We start from the raw sequence: 24771 nt of genomic DNA, 5'->3' as shown, positions 1-24771 counted from the left end.
TTGAGATGAACAAGGTATCGAAAATGTAATACGAGATAAAGAACTTTTAAAACCAAGGCTCTGAATAAAAAGTTACATGAGGAGGAGGAGGAGGAAGGAGAAGAGGAGGAAGAGAAGGAGGAGGGAAGTTAATGACGAGGAGGAGGAATACAAAATATAATGGAATTCAAAGAAAAAAAGTAAACAACATACATTTTGCGACTTATTAGACTGATGATCAAAATAAGAAAAATAGAAGTTTAATCAAGAAAAGCTGACGCCATAGTAAGATTGGTGCATAGAAGAGGAGTACAAGGAAGAGGAGGAGGAGGAGAAGGAGGAGGAGGAGGAGGAGGAGGAGGAGGAGGAGGAGGAGGAGGAGTGATCGTAAACCTGTGTGTTATTCACGTGGGATCGCTCAGGACAGTCTCATTAAGCCTCCATCGTGGAAAGACCAGCTTAAGGGAGTAGTAGTAATAGTAGAAGTAGTAGTTGTAGTAGTAGTAGTAGTAGTAGTAGTAGTAGTAGTAGTAGTAGTAGTAGTAGTAGTAGTAGTAGTAGATATAATAATAGTAGTACAAGTAGTAGTAGTAGTAGTAGTAGTCATAACTTTGAAGATGTTGATACTTGTGGTGGTGGTAATAAAAGTAGTAATGACTATGCTGGTGGTGGTGGTGGTGGTGGTGGTGGTGGTGGTGGTGGGCGGCAGTAAATCACAGAAGTCAAGCTCCAGAATACAGCCTCTTGTAAACTGTTAATTACCTCCGGGCGAGGAACGAAAAAAAGTGCCTAAGTAATTGCCAGAGAGAGAGAGAGAGAGAGAGAGAGAGAGAGAGAGAGAGAGACTAGATGATAACGATGATGATGCTGGTAGTGGTAGTGGCGATGATGATGGTGGTGGTAGTGGTGGTAGCTGGGAGGGACACAGGAGTCTGGAAGGGACAGTAGCCAGCTGGGGGTGAAAGGGGCGGTCTGGGGAAGCAACAAATGGTCCCAAGAGAGGTTCAGGAGCCCCAGAAACCCTCGTAAACCACCAGGCGGCCTCTCCCTTTCGCCTTCCCTCGCCCTTCCCCTCCCTGCCTCTCCCCAACCAGCGAAACTAACTAAACTTTGGTTCAGCTTTTCATACATTCGAAAATCCTTCTCTGGAAAGCATTAAGAAAAAAAGTAGATAGACTGTCAGTGTGTGAAAGTGTTGTGGAGGGAGAGAAGGAGGGAGAGAAGGAGGGAGAAAGGGAGTGAGGAGTTTGAGGGAGAAAAAGGAAGGGTAAGAGGGAGGAGGATGGTCAAAGAAGAGAATATACTATGAAGGAAAGATAATTTGAAACAAGGATTAAATTAGACCATGGAAGGGAAGAGAGAGAGAGAGAGAGAGAGAGAGAGAGAGAGAGAGAGAGAGAGAGAGAGAGAGAGAGAGAGAGAGAGAGAGAGAGAGAGAGAGAGAGAGAGAGAGAGAGAGAGAGAGAGAGAGAGAGAGAGAGAGAGAGAGAGAGAGAGAGAGAGAGAGAGAGAGAGAGAGAGAGAGAGAGAGAGAGAGAGAGAGAGAGAGAGAGAGAGAGAGAGAGAGAGAGAGAGAGAGAGAGAGAGAGAGAGAGAGAGAGTAAGGGAGAACGCCATGCATGTTATATCGACACTAATAGATTCCTTCCTTTCCTCTGAACCATAATATTCTCCTCCCCTTCTCGTCCTCCCCTTGCCTCCTATTCCATTTTGCCATCATTTATTTCCTTTCTCTTTTCATCCTTCCAGATTTTCTTCACCGTTGTCAAAATCCCTCGTTATTTTCTTTCATTCTTTCCTTTTCTCTTGTTGTCGGTTTTTACAGATTAGCAAATCAGTCTGGAATATATTGAAGGATTGGCGTGTAAGGAAAAGGAACAGAATAACACTAGGGTAAGCGAAGGAATGAGCTGTGAATACCAGAGAGAGGGATACATAAGGGGGTTGGAACATTGTATGAATAGAAGAAGGTAGTGTTTTTATATGCACAAGGGATGCATGCCAAGGGGAATATCCGGAGAAAGAAAAAAAAGCTTGTTAATTGTTTGTTCACTAATAAAAGGTAAAGAATATCGAAGAACTAACTCAGGAATGAAGGTGCCTTGAATGAAACTCCTGCTTTTAAACAAGGTCATGTCTGTGTGTGTGTGTGTGTGTGTGTGTGTGTGTGTGTGTGTGTGTGTGAGAGAGAGAGCAGAGAGAGAGAGAGAGAGAGAGAGAGAGAGAGAGAGAGAGAGAGAGAGAGAGAGAGAGAGAGAGAGAGAGAGAGAGAGAGAGAGAGAGAGAGAGAGAGAGAGAAAGGAGACATGTTGGTGACTCTTTGTGATGAACTGAAGTTACTAAACAATATATTCATGGGCGTGAGATGCGCCTCTGAATAGTAAAGGAATAAGAGAAGAGAAGGCTTGGCGGTCAATAAAGTAAAAGAGACATAAGAAAAGCTACAGAAACAGACGTGTGGGCGTGAAGGTGTGGTGCTCTCGGCTTGTTGTGGGCGTGGTGGTCAAACCCTTCAATAAAAAAAAGAAAAACAAACAGAAAAAAAAGACAACGACCTTTCTGTATTGTACTCCACCTTCTTTTAGTCTTCCTCTCTCTCTCTCTCTCTCTCTCTCTCTCTCTCACATGATACACTTCGTCTTATTCTCCTCTTAATCTCTCTTCCTCTTTCCTTATTGTCATCTTGCTTTATTCTTCTATTTCCTCATTTTTCCTCACCAATTCTCTTACTATGCCTACCTCACCCCATCCTATCAATCTCCTAAACACTATCCCTTCTCTTCTTTCTCTTTTTTTTTTCTCACTATACTTGAGCACTTTCTTCTTCTCTCTCTCCTCATTTCCTTCCTCGTCTTCCTTTTCATACTTCCCACACACTCCTTAACCCCTTCAGTTCCATGCCGCGTTTTCTATATTCATTCTGGTTACTATCTGGCAATTTTATAAAGCTTCAGAAACTTATGTGGTGGTTAAAATAATAAAGACTCTGGCCATTAATCTTCTGACCTCTATGGATCCTTCCTAATGCAAATAAAATCCTCTAATGACACGCAAAAAATCAAGATAAAAAATGCGTCCCAGTACTGAAGGAGTTAATATCACCCACAAGCTATCCTCCTCCCTTCTTTTCCTCCTCCTCTTCTCTCTATCTCGATACTTGTTCACGTCCTTGTTCTGTTGCCTAAAATTATGCCCTTAGTAACCGTCTGGGCTATGGGTCCCCGCCGGCTGCCTCCTCACACCTCCTTAAACCCGGTGGCCAAGCCTGTATGGAGACGTGGGTTACCTGGGCTCGTGGGTTACCTAGGCTCGTGGGTTGGTGCTCCGTGTCAGCCCTCATGCCCGGGTTCCTCTCCCTCGTCCCTTTTCGTGGATAAATGCAAGGGTGAGTTAAAGGGCGTTGAGCAGAGAGGACCTGACACGCAGACCTTATCCCTTCTTCGTGTTCCGCTTTACCACTACTCCTCTCTCTCTCTCTCTCTCTCTCTCTCTCTGGGTTGTATTTCCGCACCTTTCTATTTAGTGAGTAGTTAATTAGGGAGAATCTATTGACTGAGGAACGCACCTTTACCTGTTCCTTCCTCTATTACGCTAAATTACCTTCAATACCTTTACGTTACTTGGTATATGAGGCGCCCCAACGATGTGTGGATGTAATGTGTGAAGGTCTTGTTATTTTTTCCTTATATATTAGGTAGCTATTTATCTTTCTATGATGTGACTGAAGGAAAAGGTTTAGAGGGATTTCAGACTTCCTCGTGTGTGTGTGTGTGTGTGTGTGTGTGTGTGTGTGTGTGTGTGTGTGTGTGTGTGTGTGTGTGTGTGTGTGTGTGTGTATGTGTTATGGAGATGGTGCGTGTTCTTCTTTATCCTTTATTGGTTCGTATGTCTGTAGGGGAGGGCGGATGGCTATACGTACAGACGAAGGAGAAACAATTACTGAGTTTCAACTTGGGCTGGCCTGGGAGACACACACACACACACACACACACACACACACACACACACACACACACACACACACACACACACACACACACACACACACACACACACACACACACACACACACACACACACACACACACACACACACACCATCTTGATAATTTGACTTTCCTAATTCATGTATAAATAGATGAAAAAAATAGATGCTGAGTAAATAATAAAGTAACTAACAGAAGGAACAAATTAACTGACTATCTTATTTAGTTACGTCGCTTATTTATTTAGAGTGTTAAATAAATAAGCGACGTAACTAAATAAGATACAAAATAAACATTCCTAAAACTTAAACACATCTCTATACCCTCAAAACATCCTCCTCTTCCCTTATTCTCCTCCTCCTCCTCCTCCTCCTCCTTCTCCTTGGCATCGTCGTGGTCCTATTCCTGCTCGGGACATAAAATACATGATAAACAAAATAATGATAAGGGAGAGGAGACCCGAAACACAAACAAGAGAGAGCTCAGGGACGAACGAAACACTTGCCTCGCCCGATCCCTCGCCTGGGGCCACCAAAACCTTCATTACGGGAACGCCACAAATTGCATAGGGCCATAATCGCAAATTGCGGTATAATTCCAAGGGTGAAAAACGAGAAAAAGGAGGAGGAGGAGGAGGAGGAGGAGGAGGAGGAGGAGGAGGAGATGGTAGTGGTGATGGTGGAGAGGTGGTCCAAGAGAAAAAATCATATTAGCAGCCTTCTCCCTACCCCCTCTCTCTCTCTCTCTCTCTCTCTCTCTCTCTCTCTCTCTCTCTCTCTCTCTCTCTCTCTCTCGATCCTTGTTTCACGAATGCCTTATGTGGAACTTACATTTTTTTCTTTTTATATTTATTTATTTTTCATTTCAGTAGTGGTACATTTTGTCAGTGTTTCTGTTTGTGTCTCTTCTCGTCTGTCTCCATGCCCGTTTGTTTATTTGTCTGTCTGTCTGTCTGTCTGTCTGTCTGTCTGTGTGTTTGTGTGTATATGTGTCTGTTTGTCTGTATTAGTTTGTCTGTCTTTCCCTATCTTCCTTCTTACTTTGTTTCCCTCTCTCCCTTTCCCTCTTTCTGCAACCCTTAACCACCTCTTCACCTCTCTCTCTCTCTGTCTCTCTCTCTCTCTGGAGCAACACCAATTGGCACCTTTTTGTTTCGTCCGCATTTGCATAAACACAGAACAAAGGTGGCCGTTTAGACTCCAATTCCAGACCAACACATTTGGGTCCAGACAGACAGACGGGCGGAGGGAGTCTGGCTGCGGTAATGCTGTTGTTGACCTTGAACTGTTATGTACTGTAAAGAGAGTCCAGGGCCAGGTTAGCACAGGAAGAAAGTGTAATGCTTGGTGATATAAAGATGGACAGTTTTTCTTTTCTGTGGTGTGTCAAAAAATGTATTGTTTTGTGTTATTTCTTATGTTCAGAAGTAAAAGATATATGGACTTGTGATCTTTAAAGGTAAACAATGATTTTACGAATAAAATTTACGAAAAAAAAGTGGAAAATTTGTCTCACAGCTTATGGAGACTCACTTATGAATAAATACTGAGGTAAACTTCTTCAATTTATGGAGAATATATAAAAATAAATAACTGTTTCTATACAACATCTATGGGTGATAAAATCTCTCAAACTTATCTATAAAGAAAAACATGAGAGAATCGAAAAAAAATATTAAGATAACGTGAAGAGTCAAATATCTTACTAGAGCACACTCGAACAACTGACTATAAATGAAGGGAACAGTGAAACATACCTCAGATGTAGAAGAAGAGACAGTTTCTTTTCTGAGAGGGTGATACAAAAAAAGTGGATTATATATTTGAAAGAATGGAAGAGACTGTGGTAAAGGTTTTGAAAGAAATATGAGGTGGGAGTGTGAAAAAGGGAGAGGAATAGACTTTGGAGGAGCTAGAACTGTTTCCACTTCAGAACCCACCATGAAAAAGGATTATAGAGGTGGAAGGGAGAGGGAGGAGAGGATGCACAGGAGGAGAGGAAGCACAAGAGGAGGTTCCCTTCAAAAGCAATCATGGGAAGGTGGATTTTAGAGATGGGAGAGTGGAATGGAGGAGGAGGGAGTGTAGCTGGGCGTGGAGGTGAGTGTGGAGGTGAGTGTGGAGAAGGGTGGAGTTGACTGGGGAGGGATGGGGCTTCAAGGTGAGGTAGGGAAGGGTTAAGTTGTGCGCGGGCCAGAAAGATAAGGATGGAAAGGATGTGCGGGGCCGAGGATATGAATACGAATAGAGTGATAAGTACATATGTGCAGGAAGAAGGAACGAAAAAAGATATTATATTCACCGGATGAACGTACGAACTGGGAGGAGGAAGAGGAGGAGAAAAAGGGTCATGGAGTGGAAGGTAAATAGGAAGATAACGAATTGAAATACGAATAGGAAACAATATATCTTCGTGTAAGTGTGTTGTAATATGTGAAGCGAGAGGAAATGATTACTAGGAAGAACAACCTAAAGTGTGAAGAAGAATATTAAGGAGGAGGGATATTCATGCATAGTGAATAAAAAATTAATAAAAATGGAGATAAATGACGATATGAAAGCTAAAAATGTACAAGAGTCAGGGATACGTGTAATATTGAAGCAAAAATGACAAATCTGAAAAAAAAAATTGAAATATAGAACATGGATATTCTAAATGAAAAAAAAAAAAAAAAAAAAACGATAAAATCTTTGCACAACTACCAAACAGATCCGAAGAATTGGATAACTGATGATCAGAAAAAAACAAAATACACAAAGATAAGAGATTAAATGCAATGCTGACAACAATACTGAATAAAAAAAATGAAAAAAAAGATTAGGGAAGATTTCTACAGCTACGAGAGAGAGAGAGAGAGAGAGAGAGAGAGAGAGAGAGAGAGAGAGAGAGAGAGATTAAGAACTGGGATGTTGGGATTAGAAAACTTGTTAACCAGACAGTACGTAAAGTGTTGTTGCTAGTGATGGTGGTGGTGGTGGTAGTGGTGGTAGTGGTGGTGGTGGTGGTGGTGAATATGTGAAGGTAACAAAAATTGGTCACCATGTCTAATCGCGTCTTGTCTTTTTTTTTTCATACTGGTGAAGTCTGACATCTTTTTCTCTTTTTCCACGTCGGAGGGAGGAGGAAAAAACAGAAAAAAAAGGAAAGCTAGGTATGTAAGGTGGGAGAAAGGGAGGAAGAGAGGGAAGGGGAGAAGTGTAGGGAGGGAAGGAGGGAGGGTTTTACAGGTTAACTTATGAGAGGGATGTGAAATGGGAAAAAAGAGGAAAAACAAAGTAAAAAAAGAGAGAGAGAGAGAGAGAGAGAGAGAGAGAGAGAGAGAGAGAGAGAGAGAGAGAGAGAGAGAGAGAGAGAGAGAGAGAGAGAGAGAGAGAGAGAGAGAGAGAGAGAGAGAGAGAGAGAGAGAGAGAGAGAGAGAGAGAGAGAAATGATTAGAAAGATGAGGATAGATACTAAATAAACGAAGGAAAGTAAGAAGAAAAAAAAGCAAGAAAAGAGAGAAAGAAAAAGAAACGAGAAGAATATGAAAAAGAAAGAAGCCTAACATATACGAAACGAAACGAAAAGAAGAAAAAACAAAAACAAAACAGGAAAAGACAACGCTAAACAAAGCAAGAAAGAAAAAGTTAAAAATAAAAACAAAACCATGAAAAAAAAACAAGAATATAAAAAAAGTAAAAAATGAAAAAAAAAAAAAAAGAGAGAAGAAATGGAAGGAAGAACGCGATGAGGAGATAAGGAGAACTATGATAGACCAGCCAGCCAGCAATAAACTCAACAAAGATAGTGATCCATTACTCACTGGGATAAACTGCCTGACTCTGAGTTACCAAGTGGTCGGAGCGCCAGACAAATATATCAGGAGGAGGGAGAAAGAAGATAACGAGGAGAACTAAGAGGAAAAATGATTGGTGATAAGATAAAGACCAGGAAAAGAAGGAAAAAAAAACAAGGGAGAAAGACGATAACGAGGAACAGTAAGAATAAAATAACTGGAGATAAGATGAAGACCACAATAAAATAAGGGAAAATGAAGGAAGAAAGACGATAACGAGGAGATCTAAGAAAACAAAATATTGATGATAAGATAAAAGCCAGAAAAAAGAAGGAAATAGAAGGAGGAAGATGATAAAGAGTAGAAGTAAAAAAAATTATAGGAGATAAGATGAAAACCAGAAAAAAAGGAAAAAATAAAGAAGGGAGAAACGGAATAACGTAGAGAAGTAAAAAAATATAAGATAAGATAAAAATACAAAAAAAAGGTAAAAAAGAAGGAAGAAAGACGATAACGAAGATAAATAAGAAAAATAGACGGGTGATAAAAATAAAGGCGAAAAAGGAGAAAGATGATAATGAAGAGAAAAAAAATCGAGTGGTGATAAATATAAGCAAAATACAAAAAAATGATAAAAAAAAACTTATTTGTGAGGAAGATAAAGGACAAGGAAGAGAGACAAAAAAAAAAGGAATGATAAGAAGGAACGAAAGAATGAAATTATGATGGAAAATAAACTGAAACATTAAATAAGAAAAATAGAAAGGAAATATAATGAAAAAAGGAATGGATAGACTAAATATATCATGGAAACTGAAACATGTGTATATAAAACGCATAGATGAAGGAAAAAAAAAAAAAAAAAAAAGGAAAGACAAAAAAAAATAAGACAGACAAGGCGAAATAAATGAATGGAAACATGGAAGAATAAGAAACAAATAAAAGAAAAAAAAAACGTAAAGAAGAGTTATAAAGAAAGAAGGATGACACGAAAATGGAAGAAGCAAAAAAAAAAAAAAAAAAATACAAACACACGAGAGAAGAAAACGAGGAAAAGGAAGACCAGAATGGAAAAGTCGGAAACATATGAAAGAAGAAGAAGAAGAAAAAAAAAAAAAGTGAAGGAAAGAGTCAAAGGAGGGAAATGCACCTGTGAAAAGTGCAAAGGTGAAGAGGAAAGAGTCAAGGAACAGGAAAAAAAAGAAGAAAAGAAGGATAAAGAAAAGTGGAAATCGAATGAAGCTGCAAAAGCCGTGCAAAGTGGATAAAAGGATAAAAGGAGGAAGAAAAATACAAACAAACAAGAGGCAAAAGATAAAAAGACGAAATTGGACAAAAAAAAAAAAAAACTGTAAGGGAAGTCGTTTGTTTATAGATAAAATAAAGACAAATGTAAAAAAAAAAGTCACAGAGAGAGAGAGAGAGAGAGAGAGAGAGAGAGAGAGAGAGAGAGAGAGAGAGAGAGAGAGAGAAGAGAGAGAATGTAAAAAGTATGGAGGGAGGGAGGAAAAAGGGGAGGGCTAGAGGAAAGATATGGAAAGGCGAGGTGGTATATGTAAAATTATGACACAATAAAATTTGTATCCTATAATTAGTAGCGACGGAAGGTTTGCCTCGTATGTAATCAAAGTCAATTATATCTATCTTGGAGACAGAGAAGAGCCTTGAGGGGTAACGAGAGAGAGAGAGAGAGAGAGAGAGAGAGAGAGAGAGAGAGAGAGAGAGAGAGAGAGAGAGAGAGAGAGAGAGAGAGAGAGAGAGAGAGAGAGAGAGAGAGAGAGAGAGAGAGAGAGAGAGAGAGAGAGAGAGAAGAGAGAGAGAGAGGAGATAAAAAGGATAAAAACAAGACAGACCTCGTGGGCATAGATAGACTAAGTATAAAAAAAGGATAAAAACAAGACAGGCCTCGTGGGCATAATATTACATCTCTCTCTCTCTCTCTCTCTCTCTCTCTCTCTCTCTCTCTCTCTCTCTCTCTCTCTCTCTCTCTCTCTCTCTCTCTTTTCCCATGACCTTGTCCCTTCACGTGTTATTGCCCCGCGTCCAGAGGCTAATGCGATTATCTCCAGCCTCGGGTTATCTCTCCTCCTCCTCCTCCTCCTCCTCCTCCTGTACCAGTTTCTCTCCTTCCCTCCCCACACCCTACCCTTGAGTTTTTTTTACGTGTCGCGTGTTAGGATGAGGGATCGAGCGAGGCACCAAGACGGACGCACCGAATGGGTTGGGAGAGATGGATTGGTGAGCTTCGAGACACAAGGTGATAGAACTGTCCTGGTGAGGGAGATGATAGAGATGAAAGACGCAGGAAGGGATGGAAGCTGATAGAGAGAGAAAGACAGAGAGAGGAGGAGGAGGAGAGGAAAAGACAAGGCTATTTAAAAGGAGGAAGGAATAGAACAGAGAAACAGAGGAGGAGAGGAAAAGGCAAGGATATATAAAGGAAGGAATAGAACAGATGGTAAAACTATGGAGGTAAATGTGAGGCGAGAGAAAAAAAATGGTTAAAATAAGGGAAAAGATAAAGCCACGAGAGGCTGGGAAGAAAAAGGAGGGTGGCGAGGAAAAGGAGGGAGTATGGACGAATGGAGAAAAAGAAAAAGAAAGAGAAAAAAGGTTAATAACGAGAGAAATAAAAAAAAAAGATGACAGGAGATGAAAGTAGAAAAAGAATGAGAGGGAGAGGAAAAGGGAGACAAAAAGTTGATGAGGATAAATGAAGGATGAAAATAAAAGAAAAGCAAGAAAAAAAATAATGTAGAAAAATGAAACGTAAAATAAAAACAATAACAATAACAATGAGAATGAAAGAACGAAGGAAGAGAAAGGGAAGACAATGATAGGGAGAGGAAGAAGAGAGTGAAATAGAGGATTAGAGAAACAGAGAGAAAAAAATAAGGATGAAAATAAGTAAAATAAAATCCCTACTAGTTGACATTTTTTGCTTTAATGGTAGATAAAATAAAAGAAAATGGAAAAAAGTACTCGTATGAATATTTAAAAAGGAAACTAAAGAGAGACAACAGAAAACAAAGAGGTATGGATCTCTCTCTCTCTCTCTCTCTCTCTCTCTCCATCACAGCAACCTTGGAGGAGAAAACAGGTGGCAAAGGGAGAGAGAGATGGAGAGACGAAGGAGGGAGAGAGAAAGAAAATAAAAGAGCAAAGAAGGAGGAGCACAAACCACGGAAGCGAAGAGGAAAGAAAGAATAAAAAGAAAGTAAAAAAGAAGACGAAGGGAAGGCGCGAATAAACGTAGAAAAGAAAGAAAGAAAGAAAGACGAATAGAAAGAATGACTGGAAACGCTGAAGAAGGGAGAGGGGAAGATGTGAGAGAGAGAGAGAGAGAGAGAGAGAGAGAGAGAGAGAGAGAGAGAGAGAGAGAGAGAGAGAGAGAGAGAGAGAGAGAGAGAGAGAGAGAGAGGTTACGCAATGTTTCATCTCTCTCTACCCCTCCCTCTCCTTTATCAGTAGGAGGAGGAGGAGGAGGAGGAGGAGGAGGAGGATAAAAGTAGTGAAGGGGAGATGAGAGGGTGAAGGAGGGGAAGGAGGGAAGGAAGGGAGGGAGGGGAGCTGACCCTGCCCTCATAATTTTATAGGGTGGGTATGGGGAGAGAGAGAGAGAGAGAGAGAGAGAGAGAGAGAGAGAGAGAGAGAGAGAGAGAGAGAAGAGAGGGAGTTGCCTGGAGACAATATTAGTACAGATGAGACTGTGAATGGATCAATATGAAAGATAGAAATAAAATAGACGAATACAGCCTCAATAAACGTATTGTAAAAAAAAAAAAAAAAAAACGACCCACATACATTAAAAGGAAGAAACTTTCACCTTTTTTTTTTCGGTCAACACTTCATAATTAATTACTCCACATCCGTGCACTAAGAAAAAAGAAAATAAAACACGTAGAAAAGGAAAAATATAATGGAAAATAAACGCAGGTGTTGGTGAGCGGAGTCAAAGCAGGCGATGCAGGCGAGACGAGGCTTTAAAGCATCTGAGGGCATCGCTTCACCTACATTCAGGTGCGCGGGTCGAGCCTCACCTCACCTCGCCAGGTAAAATAATTTGCGGCTGGCGTCCCTCGCGTCAGGTGCTGAGAGGGAAGCGTGGCTGGTCCATTTTTTTGGGGTGTGCCGAGAGAAGGAGGAGGAGGAGGAGGAGGAGGAGGAGGAGGAGGGGCAGGTAAGGAGGAGCCAGACAACGCGGCTAGTTCTCAGGATCAGCTGATTGTGTCATAAACAAGGCGAAGGTCTGAGGGCATACTTGTAGCACGACGACAGCTGGGCGGCGGAGAGCACTGGGGTCGTGAGAGGGGCGTGGGATGCTGCGGCGGCGGCGGAGGTCGTGGTGGTGGTGGTGGTGGCGGTGGTGGCGGTGATGGTGGTAGTGTTGACGAAGCTAACACGACTAATGGCAAATTGATGCTCCGTAATTTCAGTCGTCCGAGTCGTTCTACTTTAGAGATCGAGTCCGGTTACTTTGTGTGTGTGTGTGTGTGTGTGTGTGTGTGTGTGTGTGTGTGTGTGTGTGTGTGTGTGTGTGAGGTTCTGCTTAGTGTGCAGTGTGTTGGTGGTGAAGGGAGAGATGTATGTAGGGGAATAACTTGAGGTAGAGGAAGAGGAGGAGGAGGAGGAGGAGGAGGAGGAGGAGGAGGAGGCGTGACGTCTGGCCGCCTCACGACTGTCCTGTGTGTGGCTGGGTCGCGTCAGGTGTTTCGATGTTCCAGTCTCCCCTGCAGATCACCTGTCGCACGATTACTCCCTGTTTTTTTTTTCTTATTCTATACCCTTCTTACTTTCCTTTTATTTCACTTATATTTTCCCCTCATAACTCGTCCCGCCCCGCAATGATCAAGCCACAGCACAGCGACGCCCCGGGCAAGGCATCTGTGACGGCACCACTTATCTCTCTCCACCTCTCTCCACCTTCCTGCGGCGGCCGAGCTCTCTCTCTCTCTCTCTCTCTCTCTCTCTCTCTCTCTCTCTCTTATTTACTTTTATTTTGGTGCGTGTGCAAGGAAACACTTGAGACTCCCCCACCCCCCTAAAAAAACGTGACCCCTACCACTCGAGCGGCTGCTGCTCTTCAGTTCCTGCTGCCTCCAAGTGACGGTGGTGGTAGTGAAGGTGGCGGTGGTGGTGGTGGTGGTGGTAGTGGTGGTGGTGATGGTGTTTAAAGTATTGCTGCGTCACTACTGTTGCAAATCTGTCTGTCTGTCTGTCTGTCTGTCTGTCTGTCTGTCTGTCTGTCTGTCTCTCTCTCTCTCTCTCTCTCTCTCTGTATTTCTATCCTTAAATTCTCCATTCTCTATTACATTTCCTTCTCGTGACTCGTCAATACATTCCTTTCTCTTTATTAATTTCCACTGTCTTCCCAGTCACCTCTACTTTCCACCTACTCTTCCAATTCCTACTCCTCTTCCTCATCCACCTGCTTTGGCTACCATTCCTCCTCCTCCTCCTCCTCCTCCTCCTTCTATTCCTCTTCATCCTCCTTCCTCTCAGTCTGAAACACTTCGCTCCACTTGAGACGCGACCTACACCGTCCGGAGGGAGTGCTGGAGAGGGTGTGGGGAAGGAGCCATCAGAGGTTAAGACAGCCTTGACCGCGTCCAGCTCCCCGACTCGAGAACCTTGTAAGGCAGGGAACCAATGTCTGAGTGTCTCGCCCCTCCCTGTATTGTTTTTGTTTTGGAATCGAATTATAGCTGGGGATGATGATGATGCTGATAATGGTGATGGTAATAATAAAAATGTCTGTTTGTTCCTTCTTGAAATGGAGTGAAGTTTTTCGTTCCAGATACATAAATGAACAGGGGGAATTTGGTTTATTTATTCTTTTTTTCGTCTCTCTCTCTCTCTCTCTCTCTCTCTCTCTCTCTCTCTCTCTCTCTCTCTCTCTCTCTTACTCAACCAATGCAAGAGTTAACCAGTATACTCTCAATCTTTCATACATTTCTCTGGTAAACTCTAGAACTCCTTGCCTGCTTCTGTATTTCCAACTTCACATGACTTGACATCATTTTAAGAGGGAGCTTTCAAGACATTTGTCCTTGTCTTTTGGCTAACTCTATCAGAACTGCAAGGGGGCTGGCAACTAAGCGGACCTTATAAAATTTTTTTGTTGCTCTTGTTCTCATCCTATATAAAAAAAAGTATATTTGTACGACTTACCGACATGACGTACTACTCCGTGCATGGCGTCAGTCTGGAAGGAAAGAGAAAGAAAATGGGAAATCAGCAAAACGGTTGAAGGGAAAACTGCCTTATATGATTTTCCACTTACTAATTCTAATAATATGAAGAATAAATTAAATGTTCTTATGTGAGTATTTTTTTCTTTGCTTATCTTTTAGCTCTACTCTCTGTCTGTCTGTAAGTCTGTTTGTCTTTCTGCTTCCCTGCTTTTACGCCAGCCTCTCTATTTCCATTCTGCCTTTATGTCTATTTTTCAATCTATCTATTCGTCTTTTAATGTTTGTCTATCTACCTGCCTGTTTCTATATATGTCTTTTGTAACAGTCTCTCTCTCTCTCTCTCTCTCTCTCTCTCTCTCTCTCTCTCAGAGCCTAAAGTGTTTCATTAAGTGTTTGTCTGTGTCGAGGCCGCGCTGGGTGAGAGAGAGAGGAAGAGGAAGGAGAGGTGATGAGTGAAAATGAGAATGGGAGAGTGGTAAGAGGAGGAGGAAGGAGAGGAAAGAGAAAAGTAGAGGGGATAAGATGAAGAAAATGGAAAATAAATGAAATGTGAAATAAATGAATGGATACATGAAAAAAAATGATAAACTGAGTAAAATTGGGAAAAAGAGGTTGGACGTAAAGAGGAATAGGAAAATGATGGAGTGATAAATGGAGAAATGTGAAGAAGGAAAGGCAATAATACAAAGTAGGAGGATATGGAGGAAAAACGAAATGAAGATTATGGAAAAGAGAAAAAATAACAAAAAGAAATGAATGAGAATTTAGAGAGAGAGAGAGAGAGAGAGAGAGAGAGAGAGAGAGAGAGAGAGAGAGAGAGAGAGGATTCTAATCGTCTCATTTCGGATTCGTAGTATTGTCAAGAACGCAGCTCCACCACTAACAAGATTTTCTGTCATGGTTCAGTAAGTACAGTCGATATACCCCTCCGTAGAACACACACACACACACACACACACACACACACACACACACACACACACACACACACACACACACACACACACACATTAATAAATTCTGTATAGAGGCAACAAACTGTAATGTAAAATAAGAAACCTCGAACTACTTATTTTGATGATTTCCTTAACAGGACACATTTTTACATTGAAATTTGTGTATGATTAGAGCATCTTATTGACATTAAGAAGGGTCTATGGAGGTCAGAGGATTAATGGCCACAGTCTTCACTATTTTAATCCCCAACATGAGTTTCTGAAGCTGTATAAAATCACCAAATAGTAAGCAGAATGATTATGGAAACGCGTCATAGTACTGAAAGGGATTAATATATGGAATGAAAGAAAGAACGAAAGAGGAGTGTAAGACAATAGTAATTTTATGAAGAGGAAAAGCCCCAAAAAATGGACCAGTGGATAAATTTTGAACAAGAGGAAATCAAAGGAAATGCAAAGAAGAAAACTTTAAAGACAAACAAGGCTGAACGAAGGAGCGAGTGCATGAAAAGAACAATCATATATAAAGAAGAGGGAAACATTATTGCCATCTGCTTAACCCCTTCAGTACTAGGACACATTTTCATACTCATTCTGCTTACTATTTGGTGAGGAGGATTATGATAGTGAAAACTCTGGCCATTAAACTTCTAACCCCCATAGACACCTCTTAATGCAAATAAAATCGTCTAATAACACCCAAAACTCAAGATAAAAATGTTTCCAAGTACTGAAAGAGTTAATAAAAGACAAATACACTGAAACACAAAGAGATCAACACAATAACTGTACAAAAACAAGCGAAAATAAATAATAAAAACACTAAACACCTAAATACCAAGAAACAACCCCAAGAAACACCAATACAACTAAACATTATTAATCTAAACACGCGCCATCACACAGCCGCTACACAGAGCCACTCCCAAGGTAAACAGACAAGCAGGCAGGTGTTTGGCCCAGTACAGGTGGCGGGCAGGAGGAGGAAGGCGTAGGAAGGTGAGATGGAGAGGCGGGGGAACGTTCCTAGCATATCAATGATGAGAGAGACGAAAGGAGAATGCACAGGAAATATGGGCCAGAGAGAGAGAGAGAGAGAGAGAGAGAGAGAGAGAGAGAGAGAGAGAGAGAGAGAGAGAGAGAGAGAGATTATAAGAAAAAAGACACCGGAAACAACGCGTACAAGAGGAAACAAACAGTAAGGTCTGAATGAAATGAATGACTTAATGAAGGAGAGAGAGAGAGAGAGAGAGAGAGAGAGAGAGAGAGAGAGAGAGAGAGAGAGAGAGAGAGAGAGAGAGAGAGAGAGAGAGAGAGAGAGAGAGAGAGAGAGAGAGAGAGAGAGAGAGAGAGAGAGAGAAATTACCAATGTTCCTTCTATACGTGACTTGTTTCGTTGATCTTTATTCTGAATTAAAGAGACTTGCCACACGATCTGCTCTGTTCCTTTCGCCTCGGTTATACACAGGCAAGAGGCGGCCAATCACGTGCTATTACCTCAACCTGAAGCTAAAATGTGACCCTGACTTAAGAGGAAACGTTCAACATCTGGGGTAGAACTTGGATGATGAGGAAACTGTTTGTAAATGCACTGAGGAAACTGTTTATAAATTACTTATCTTGTTTTATTTTCTAGTTTATTTTCATCGTTTTTTTTTATTTCATTTTAACACTTTTTCAGCATTTTTGGTACGTTTTTTTTTGCATTCTTTTATTTTTCTTGCTTTTATGTTCTTGTTTTTTTTTATATCTTTATTTTCATCCACTTTCAATTAATTCTTCAATATTTTCTAGTACATATGATTTCTTTTAATTCTTCTTTTTTTTTTTTATCCCTCTTTCCTCTCTTTACTCTAAGTCTTCCATGTAATTTTACTTTTTTTTTCCTGCATCCTCCTTATAATTTACTTTTTGTCCTTCCCTCACTTACTGTATATTTCTCGCCTCCCGTTTAGTTAATGCCTTATTTTACCTCTCTTTAACTCTTTACTTCTTCTTCCTCTCACATTTTATTGCATCCTCCTCTTCCTCTTATTTATTTCTTACTTCTCCACCTGTATTTTATTTCGCTGCCTTTTCCACCGCATCCTGTCACGAGGTAAAATTACAGGACTTACATTAATCTATTTTTCTCTTTTTTTATTCTACATGGAAATTTATCATCCTCATTTCAATTCATATAGATATACAGTTCTCTTTATCATATTTGCCAGTAAACCAACTGAAATATAGAGAAAGCTAGGAGTCTTATTCTATTATATCCCTTATTTCCACTTTTTCTCTTTTCTATGTACATTTTACACAGGGAATTATTGTTCATTCATATACGTGTACAATTAGTTCTCTTTTATTTTCAAGGGTATATCAAATGAGGGAGAAAGACAAGAGAGGTGGGGAGAAGCCTTGTACTGTTATATTCTTTATTTCCATACGTGAAGGAGTTGTAGAGGATTTAGAGAGAGAGAGAGAGAGAGAGAGAGAGAGAGAGAGAGAGAGAGAGAGAGAGAGAGAGAGAGAAACATGTGAGTAATACAGAGGAGGATGAGTGTCATAAGAAATACAATATAATAACAGACTTCAAGACAAAGACGAACGTGTATGAATGAACGGCTACAGCATATGGAAAGAGGAGGAGGAGGAGGAGGAGGAGGAGGAGGAGGAGGAGGAGGAAGAGGAAAATGCAAATGAAAGACAAAGAGAGAGAGAAAAAAAAATCTAGAACAACAGACGGCATCTAAAGCACCGAGACTAGACTACAAAAGACTCAACAACAACAAACAGGAAACAATGCACACACACACACACACACACACACACACACACACACACACACACACACACACACACACACACACACACACACACACAGAGTAGGAGAGTAAAACAATTTCCTATACCACATTCCTCCGGTATTGTACTTAATCGGTCTTTGCATTCTCTCTCTCTCTCTCTCTCTCTTTTTCTCTCTCTATTCATTTCCATTTTCTCTTTTATTTTCTCTTTCTTTCTGAAGTGTTTTATTTTTTTCCATTGTTTTTTTAGCTGATATTCGTTTGCATGTATTATGTATTATGATCTTTCTCTCTTTTTTTTTTTCTCCACTTGTTCCATTAATCTCCCTTCCTCACATTTATCTTCTATTTTTCTTCTCTCCTTCAATTTTTTTCCTTCCCGTATCTATTCCTTGTCTTTTGATGCACCTGGTTATTTTGTTTTCCTTTTCGTTAACTTTTTTCACTCTTTCCAGTTGCTCCTTTAATATCCTTTCCTTATTGACTACAACTCATCCTCTTCCTCTTGGCTTCTTGTCCTTCATCTCCTACAGTCAGTTCAGTCTCGTAGTTAATCTTCTTTTCCTTCCCCATCTAAAACTCTTTCCGACAAACTCATTATCAAGTAAGCAGAACAATATCCAGAATTTATATTTGGTAAACTTTGGAGAAAAATAAGCGAGTACTGTATATACACGAGATCTTCAGCCTTTTTTTTTTTCCTTCTCCTTGGCATTTCTAATTGGACATTGTATCAAACGTTCGTTGTATCATAGTTTTTTTTTTCTCTCTCTCTCTCTCTCTCTTCGTATTGCTTTAACGAGGAGTTTTCTTGTCAGGCTTTCAAAATATTGGGTGTTTTCGTTCTTGTGGGTGATGTTGGTCATAATAACTTTCGCCATATATGTTGTGCAGGAAGTTAATTTTCTTGCCGATCCAATGAAAATTTGCATATTAGTCTTTTCCTAAACTGGTGCGGTGCTTCTTTCTTTCTTCCAGCGGTGTGGTGAGGAGAGCATGCAGTGGAGTCTTCCTTCTCAATTTTCTGTTTTATGATACTTTATTTTCCTTCGTGGTGACGTTTTAAATTAATCAGTCAATCAAGAAAGAGAGGAAGCAAGCAGTCAGTTAGTCAGTCAGTCAGTCACCCAGTCATTCACTCACTTCCTCAACCAGTTAGTCAGTCACTCACTCACACACTATTCCTCAACTCAACATCCAATCAATCAATCTTCTTTCGCTGCTTCAACAGTGTCATAAATCAAGACCATATAAGACTGTTCCCTAACTATTGCAATACTAACAGTGTACAAGAAGGAGAATAATAAAGGCTATTATCTCTTCACTTCGTATATGGAAGTGTATCTCATCTTTCCTCACTGTTATTTTCTCATAATACCAGCAATGTGGAGAAAAATAATTGTAAGGAACAGTAATGAAAGTAATCACGTCCAAAGTTTACAATTATATAAGGAAAAAGAGCTGATTTTCATGTTTTTTATTCTTATAATGATAACAGTGCAGAAAAATAGACAGTAATAAGACCAACAACCTGGAAGAGAAAATGCACTTCTGTACTTCACTTTAACAAGGAGGTAATCACGTCCACAGCTAACTAGGAGGAGAGATTGTCTTTATTTGCTCCTTTTCTCATAATGCCAGTGATGCGGAAGGGCAGTGACTTGTAAAGCCGACAACTTGCTTAAAAATAGTACTTGTAATATTCTTCTCCATCAACGAGAGACTAATGAAGTATGTGGATAATACGTGTAATAGAGAATCGTATATGTTTAAAAAGTATATACACAATTTATGATGAAGAAAGCGGTAAGAACTAATTTATTTCTAACAAAATTGATATGGGCGACACGAACGAGAGGAAGACTTATAAAATGTTCTATGGTTCGCCAATATAAAGACTCCATTATTACTACCATACAAAGATAATGCTCCTTTCCTTATTTACTTTCTTCTATCAGTCCTTCCACTCACCGCCACCACTCACCACCACCACCACCATCACTACAACCACCTCTCACTCCTTAAACGGTCACTCGTCCAATAGCGAACGTTAAAATACTGTCCTCTAAAAGATTCATGAGTACCATCTTTGTCAAAAATTTCAATCCCCCACGCAGGACAGACTGGCCGAGGGCGACACAAGCCATATGAACACCCAAGGACTCTCCATATACAGTAAAGGTCAATTTAATTCACAAGGTGTCTCGATACAAAGTAAATACCTTCATTATAGACCATCTTCCTCCTTTCGTGTTCCTATGTTCACCCTTATCATTATAACTCCTCCCCCAATACCTGGACCTGTCTCTTCTCTTTCTCTTTTTCTTACCACCACCTTCCAAACAGAGACACACACACGTATACACACAGACAGTCAGCAGATTAAATACACACAGGAACCAAACTCAACACCGACAGGGAACGAGGAAAGAATACGAGACACGGACACACAAGGCTATCAGCAAGTATCTCCTAACCTCCTCGTGCTCATTTTCTCTCGTGTGTTGTGGTGCTCGATCCACTTACTCGCAGTCTGCACCAAATACACGGCCAGACAACGCACCATTTTTCCCCGCGTGAATGAAAGAAACAACAGCAATCTTTGGTCGTCGATAGAATTCAAGTCGCTAAAAGATTTGTTCTTCCTCTTTTTCCAACTTCGGTTTTATGTTGCTGATTTTTTTTTTTTCAATGTTTATTTTTTTGTTTTGTTTTGTGTTGATAAGAATCGTAGCAGGAGAGGAAGAGAGCAGCTAGACGGAGGAAATAACGGGATGTGCGAAATATGAAGGGTAGAAAACAATAACTAGAGATTTGGAAAGAGATAAGAGAGAAGAAAATTGTGAGGAGTAATGAGAGAGAAAAATAAAAATAGATGCCCAATGAAAGCAGATAAGGAAAGAAGATAAAAACACTGGAATAAAGAAAAGGGAGAGAAATTACGGGCAAGGGAAAAGAAAAGAGATCAAGAATAACAGGAAGAAAGAGAGGTAAAAAAAAAATGAAAAGAAGACACGAGAAACACAAAATGGAGAGGATGAAAAATGAATAAAATATGGAAAGAATACAAAAAAAAAAAAGAAAATAAAAAAAATAAATAAAAAACAGAAGACAGAAGACAAAAAGAAATGAGAGAAAACAAGACAAAGCGATTAGGAAACATACTAGAGAAGAAAAGAATAGAGGAAAGGTTAGTGGAGGAAAAGAGAGGAAAGATAACAACAAGGTCAGTTTCGTTGCACCTGTCAGACGCCCCGGGGAGGAAGAAGGAGGAGGAGGAACAGGAGTCGAGAGGTGGGTAGGTGTTCCTCTGCTCGGGGCAACCAAGGGGAGGGAAAAGGCCAGGCGGAGGGAAGAAGAGAAAGGGGGAGGAAGGAGGGCGAAGAAACCAGAATAGGAACAGATGACATGAGGGAGAACAAGAAAAAAACAATTAAGACATGACGTTCAAATTATGTAAAAATGAACGCTAGCAATTATCTTCACGCTGATTTCTCATGCTCCTCCTCCTCCTCCTCCTCCTCTTCTTCTTTTTCTTCTTCTTCTTCCTCCTCCTCCTCCTCCTCTTCTTCATTCTCTTCTTTCTCCTCCTCCTCTTGCTCTTCTTCCTTCACTACTACTTTACTACTACTACAACTACTACTACTACTACTACTACTACTACTACTACTACTACTACTACTACTACTATCACTACTAATAATATAAATGCTATTACTATTCATCTCTTCTCAATAATCTTTAGCTCATTTTTCTCCTCTTTCTCTTATCATTCTTTATTTGTCATATTTGGATTCCATTTTCCTTTCTTCTTCTTTGTTCTCTTATTCCTCTTTACCTGATATTCTCCCCGTTTCTCCTTATTTCCCGTATTCCTTTCTCTTTTACCTTTTTTCTTTCTTTTTGCAGGCCCTCCTCCTCCTCCTCCTCCTCCTCCTCCTCTTCCTCCTCTTCTTTCACCTTCTATTCCTTTACCTTCTCTTCCCCATTTGCTCTATTAATCTTATCTTGCATTCCCCCAGTCAGTGCTCTCCATCCTCGTCCTTTCTTTCAAAACCTGTTCCCTGCCTTCTTCTTTCAGTCTCATCATCTATTCCTACTAATGTTCTTCTTCCTGTGGTTCTCTCTCTCTTGTCTTCTTACTAGCCATTCTTCTTGTCTTCCTCTTCCTACTCTAACTTTCCTTCCTTACTCTTCTCCTCATACTTAGTTTTTTTGTCTATGTCTGTCAATGTTGATGAGGAATGTATGGTGATGGTGCCAGTGTGTGTGTGTGTGTGTGAATGTAAAATAGATGAATTATGAAAGCCTTATCTATTTATTGTGTTACTGGATGAGAGACAATGGAAGAAGGAGAGGTAATAACTATGTGTGTATGTAAGTATGTATGTATGCAAGTTGGTTAATCGTGATAATGTTCGTACTGTTTTCCTGGTAGAATAAACAGGCAAGTTAGAATCACGTACATATAAATAATAGTAAGAATAAATAAATGCATATACATGAATTCATTAAACAGATACGCTGAGTAAACTTTTGATTATAGAGCAATGATGGAAGGAAATAAAAAAAAAGAAGTCTTACATACTTCCTACATACTCATGCATTTGTAGAAGATTAAACCAGTGAATCTGTAAATGATCTGCTGCCAACGCTGTGATGGAGACAAGGCGAGTACTTTATAAGACAATCAAGCAGACTGTTTTGGGAGACATGCAAAACTGATGGATGTAGGAGAGAGAGAGAGAGAGAGAGAGAGAGAGAGAGAGAGAGAGAGAGAGAGAGAGAGAGAGAGAGAGAGAGAGAGAGAGAGAGAGAGAGAGAGAGAGAGAGAGAGAGAGAGAGAGAGGGCAATGGAGAAGAGGAAAGGGATTGGGAGTAATATTTTCTCTCTCTCTCTCTCTCACACACACACACACACACACACACACACGCACAGTAAGTACAATATGAGGAATGTAGTCAGTTACTTCTTTAGTGTATACACACACACACACACACACACACACACACACACACACACACACACACAGACACAGGAGAACTTTCTGTCAATTAAGACTACAAACGTTCTACGCCCATCACTAAAATTTTGGTTATCGCTCATAATTTAGTTAAGAAAGACATTTTACAACGTACAGTAGCTTCACATAATTAAACACTCAAGTTAGGGCCAGAGTAAGACATTCAAAGAAATACTCATCAGGACAAACTGTTGTAAATTTAAACGAAGAGTCTAGTAAGCAAATAATTTTTCTCTTGGTTATCTGAGTGACTTACAATGACTGGTAGAACATTGTGTGAAGGGTGAGGATTAAGGATTAGTGATTAGGGAACATACAAAAGTGAATAAAGATACGACCAACATCTTTTCTAACTTAATCAACTCCAGACATTCTCCCAAACATCATTTAAAGAAGAGTATAAGGTAATAATTATTGAGAAAAACACGAAAGGTAATTAAAATATCACTATCATCTTCAGCAGCAAAATAAACTCTTAATTTTTTTTTCATAAACTACATGAAAACCTTTTTCTCGATGTCTTCATAAAGTTACCTAAAGCATTTTTATCAACAGAAATTTCCTTAATCCTTTTAATTATCTATTGTTACCATCTCTAGTATCTTTCAATTTGAGCGCATGTTAAATAAAAACTCCACCTCCACAGTTTCTCTAATCACCGCTGTCTTTTCTCCATATATTGCGGACCAACCTAGCAAGATTTCTTAACCACATCTTCATACACTTCTCTTTCTCCTCTCTTCCTTCTTCTACCATCCTCAAGTTGCCATTGTGTTACCTTTACTGACCATCAATCATTCATTTGGCGAATCATATATGCTGATCATGTCCACTCTTTTTTTCTCTTGCATCATAAACAGACAGCAAATCACCATCCCTCAGACACATAACACTCAGGGCCATCATAAACCCTCACTTTGTATGCACCGAGGGACTCAAGATCGTCTGGACATCGCATTCATCCAGGAAGCTTCGTACATTCCAACTGCAAAGGAATGTCGGGGTTTTACTCGTCACAACTTCCTTAGAGAACAAAGACCCAGCAACATCTGCGCATACATAGAGGTTCATTGCGTCATACTTGGCGGTTCACTGTTCAATTAAGGTCATTTAGTCTTATGTAAAAGGGATGCTGGACAGGAAGTTGATGAATATGTTAAGTACAGACACATGCAAAACATTACTTGTAAACTTGTGAAATTAGTTGGAGGAAGGCTGACACCCATTAATGTGAGGTAATTGAAAGGCTCTGCGTGCGTGTAGTGAACGGCGAAGGTGAGGTGGGTGCAAGTAAAAGAAAAGGAAGTGGCTTAGAAGTGTATATCCCCGCCAGCAGAGACACTGTTACTATTAATACGTTTACTACTGTTGTTATGATTAATAGTACGACAACAAAAATTATATAAAAACAACAGTATCGAAAACAGCTACTACTTCTACTACCACCACTACTACTACTACTACTACTCCTCATGTTACCATTACTATTACTACTATTACTATTACTAACTACTGCTATGGCATACCACCACTAAGTAAAACACTTCAAGGCTTAAGAAGGACCACCATAAACTGACATTGTTGAACAGGAGACAAAAACGCTTCCTGAATTAGACTACACGATACATCCTATCAAACAACCAGTAAGAAAACCTTTAGAAACACTTTTATAATCCATCCATGCTTGTTACCCATGACACTAATAAGCTTCTGACATAACAGGGAACCCAAACACGCAGTGACTTGTAGACTAAAACGCTTCCTGGATTAAAGACGCTTCGTTTCCCATAACAAGACTAATGGAATGCCTCGCAACATCACACAAATTCCTCAGTCTGACCGGCACAAACTTCCTGACGATAATGGGGAAGACTGCTGAAGACGTGATCATTGAGAGAGATACAGTAGGTTTCCATTAAGTATGTCTTGGCTAATGGCTGAACAAAGGAGGTGGTGGTGGTGGTGGTGGTGTACAAGACCAGGCCACTTATATCTGTTCGTACCTGTTTCTGTCTCCTACAGGGATTCACTCAGGTAAAAATGACACTGCGCAAGACAAACTGTA

The 24771-nt window shown here is 40.2% G+C and overlaps 1 protein-coding gene across 12 annotated transcripts in view; it reads right to left on the bottom strand.

The window, feature by feature from the left end:
- LOC123516581 overlaps positions 1-24771 on the bottom strand; it is a 299402-nt gene that overhangs the window by 84893 nt on the left and 189738 nt on the right. For all 12 annotated transcript variants that reach the window (XM_045276094.1, XM_045276093.1, XM_045276099.1 and 9 more), the window contains one exon: positions 13912-13945. In XM_045276094.1, coding sequence (XP_045132029.1) covers positions 13912-13917 — 6 coding nt within the window. In that variant the 5' untranslated portion in view covers positions 13918-13945. The remainder of the gene's footprint in view (positions 1-13911; positions 13946-24771) is intronic.

The sequence above is a fragment of the Portunus trituberculatus genome, chromosome 41 (assembly GCF_017591435.1).
Source record: "Portunus trituberculatus isolate SZX2019 chromosome 41, ASM1759143v1, whole genome shotgun sequence".
NCBI lineage: Eukaryota > Metazoa > Arthropoda > Malacostraca > Decapoda > Portunidae > Portunus > Portunus trituberculatus.
Note: the sequence above shows the minus strand (reverse complement) of the source record. Positions and strands in the feature narration are given on the sequence as shown.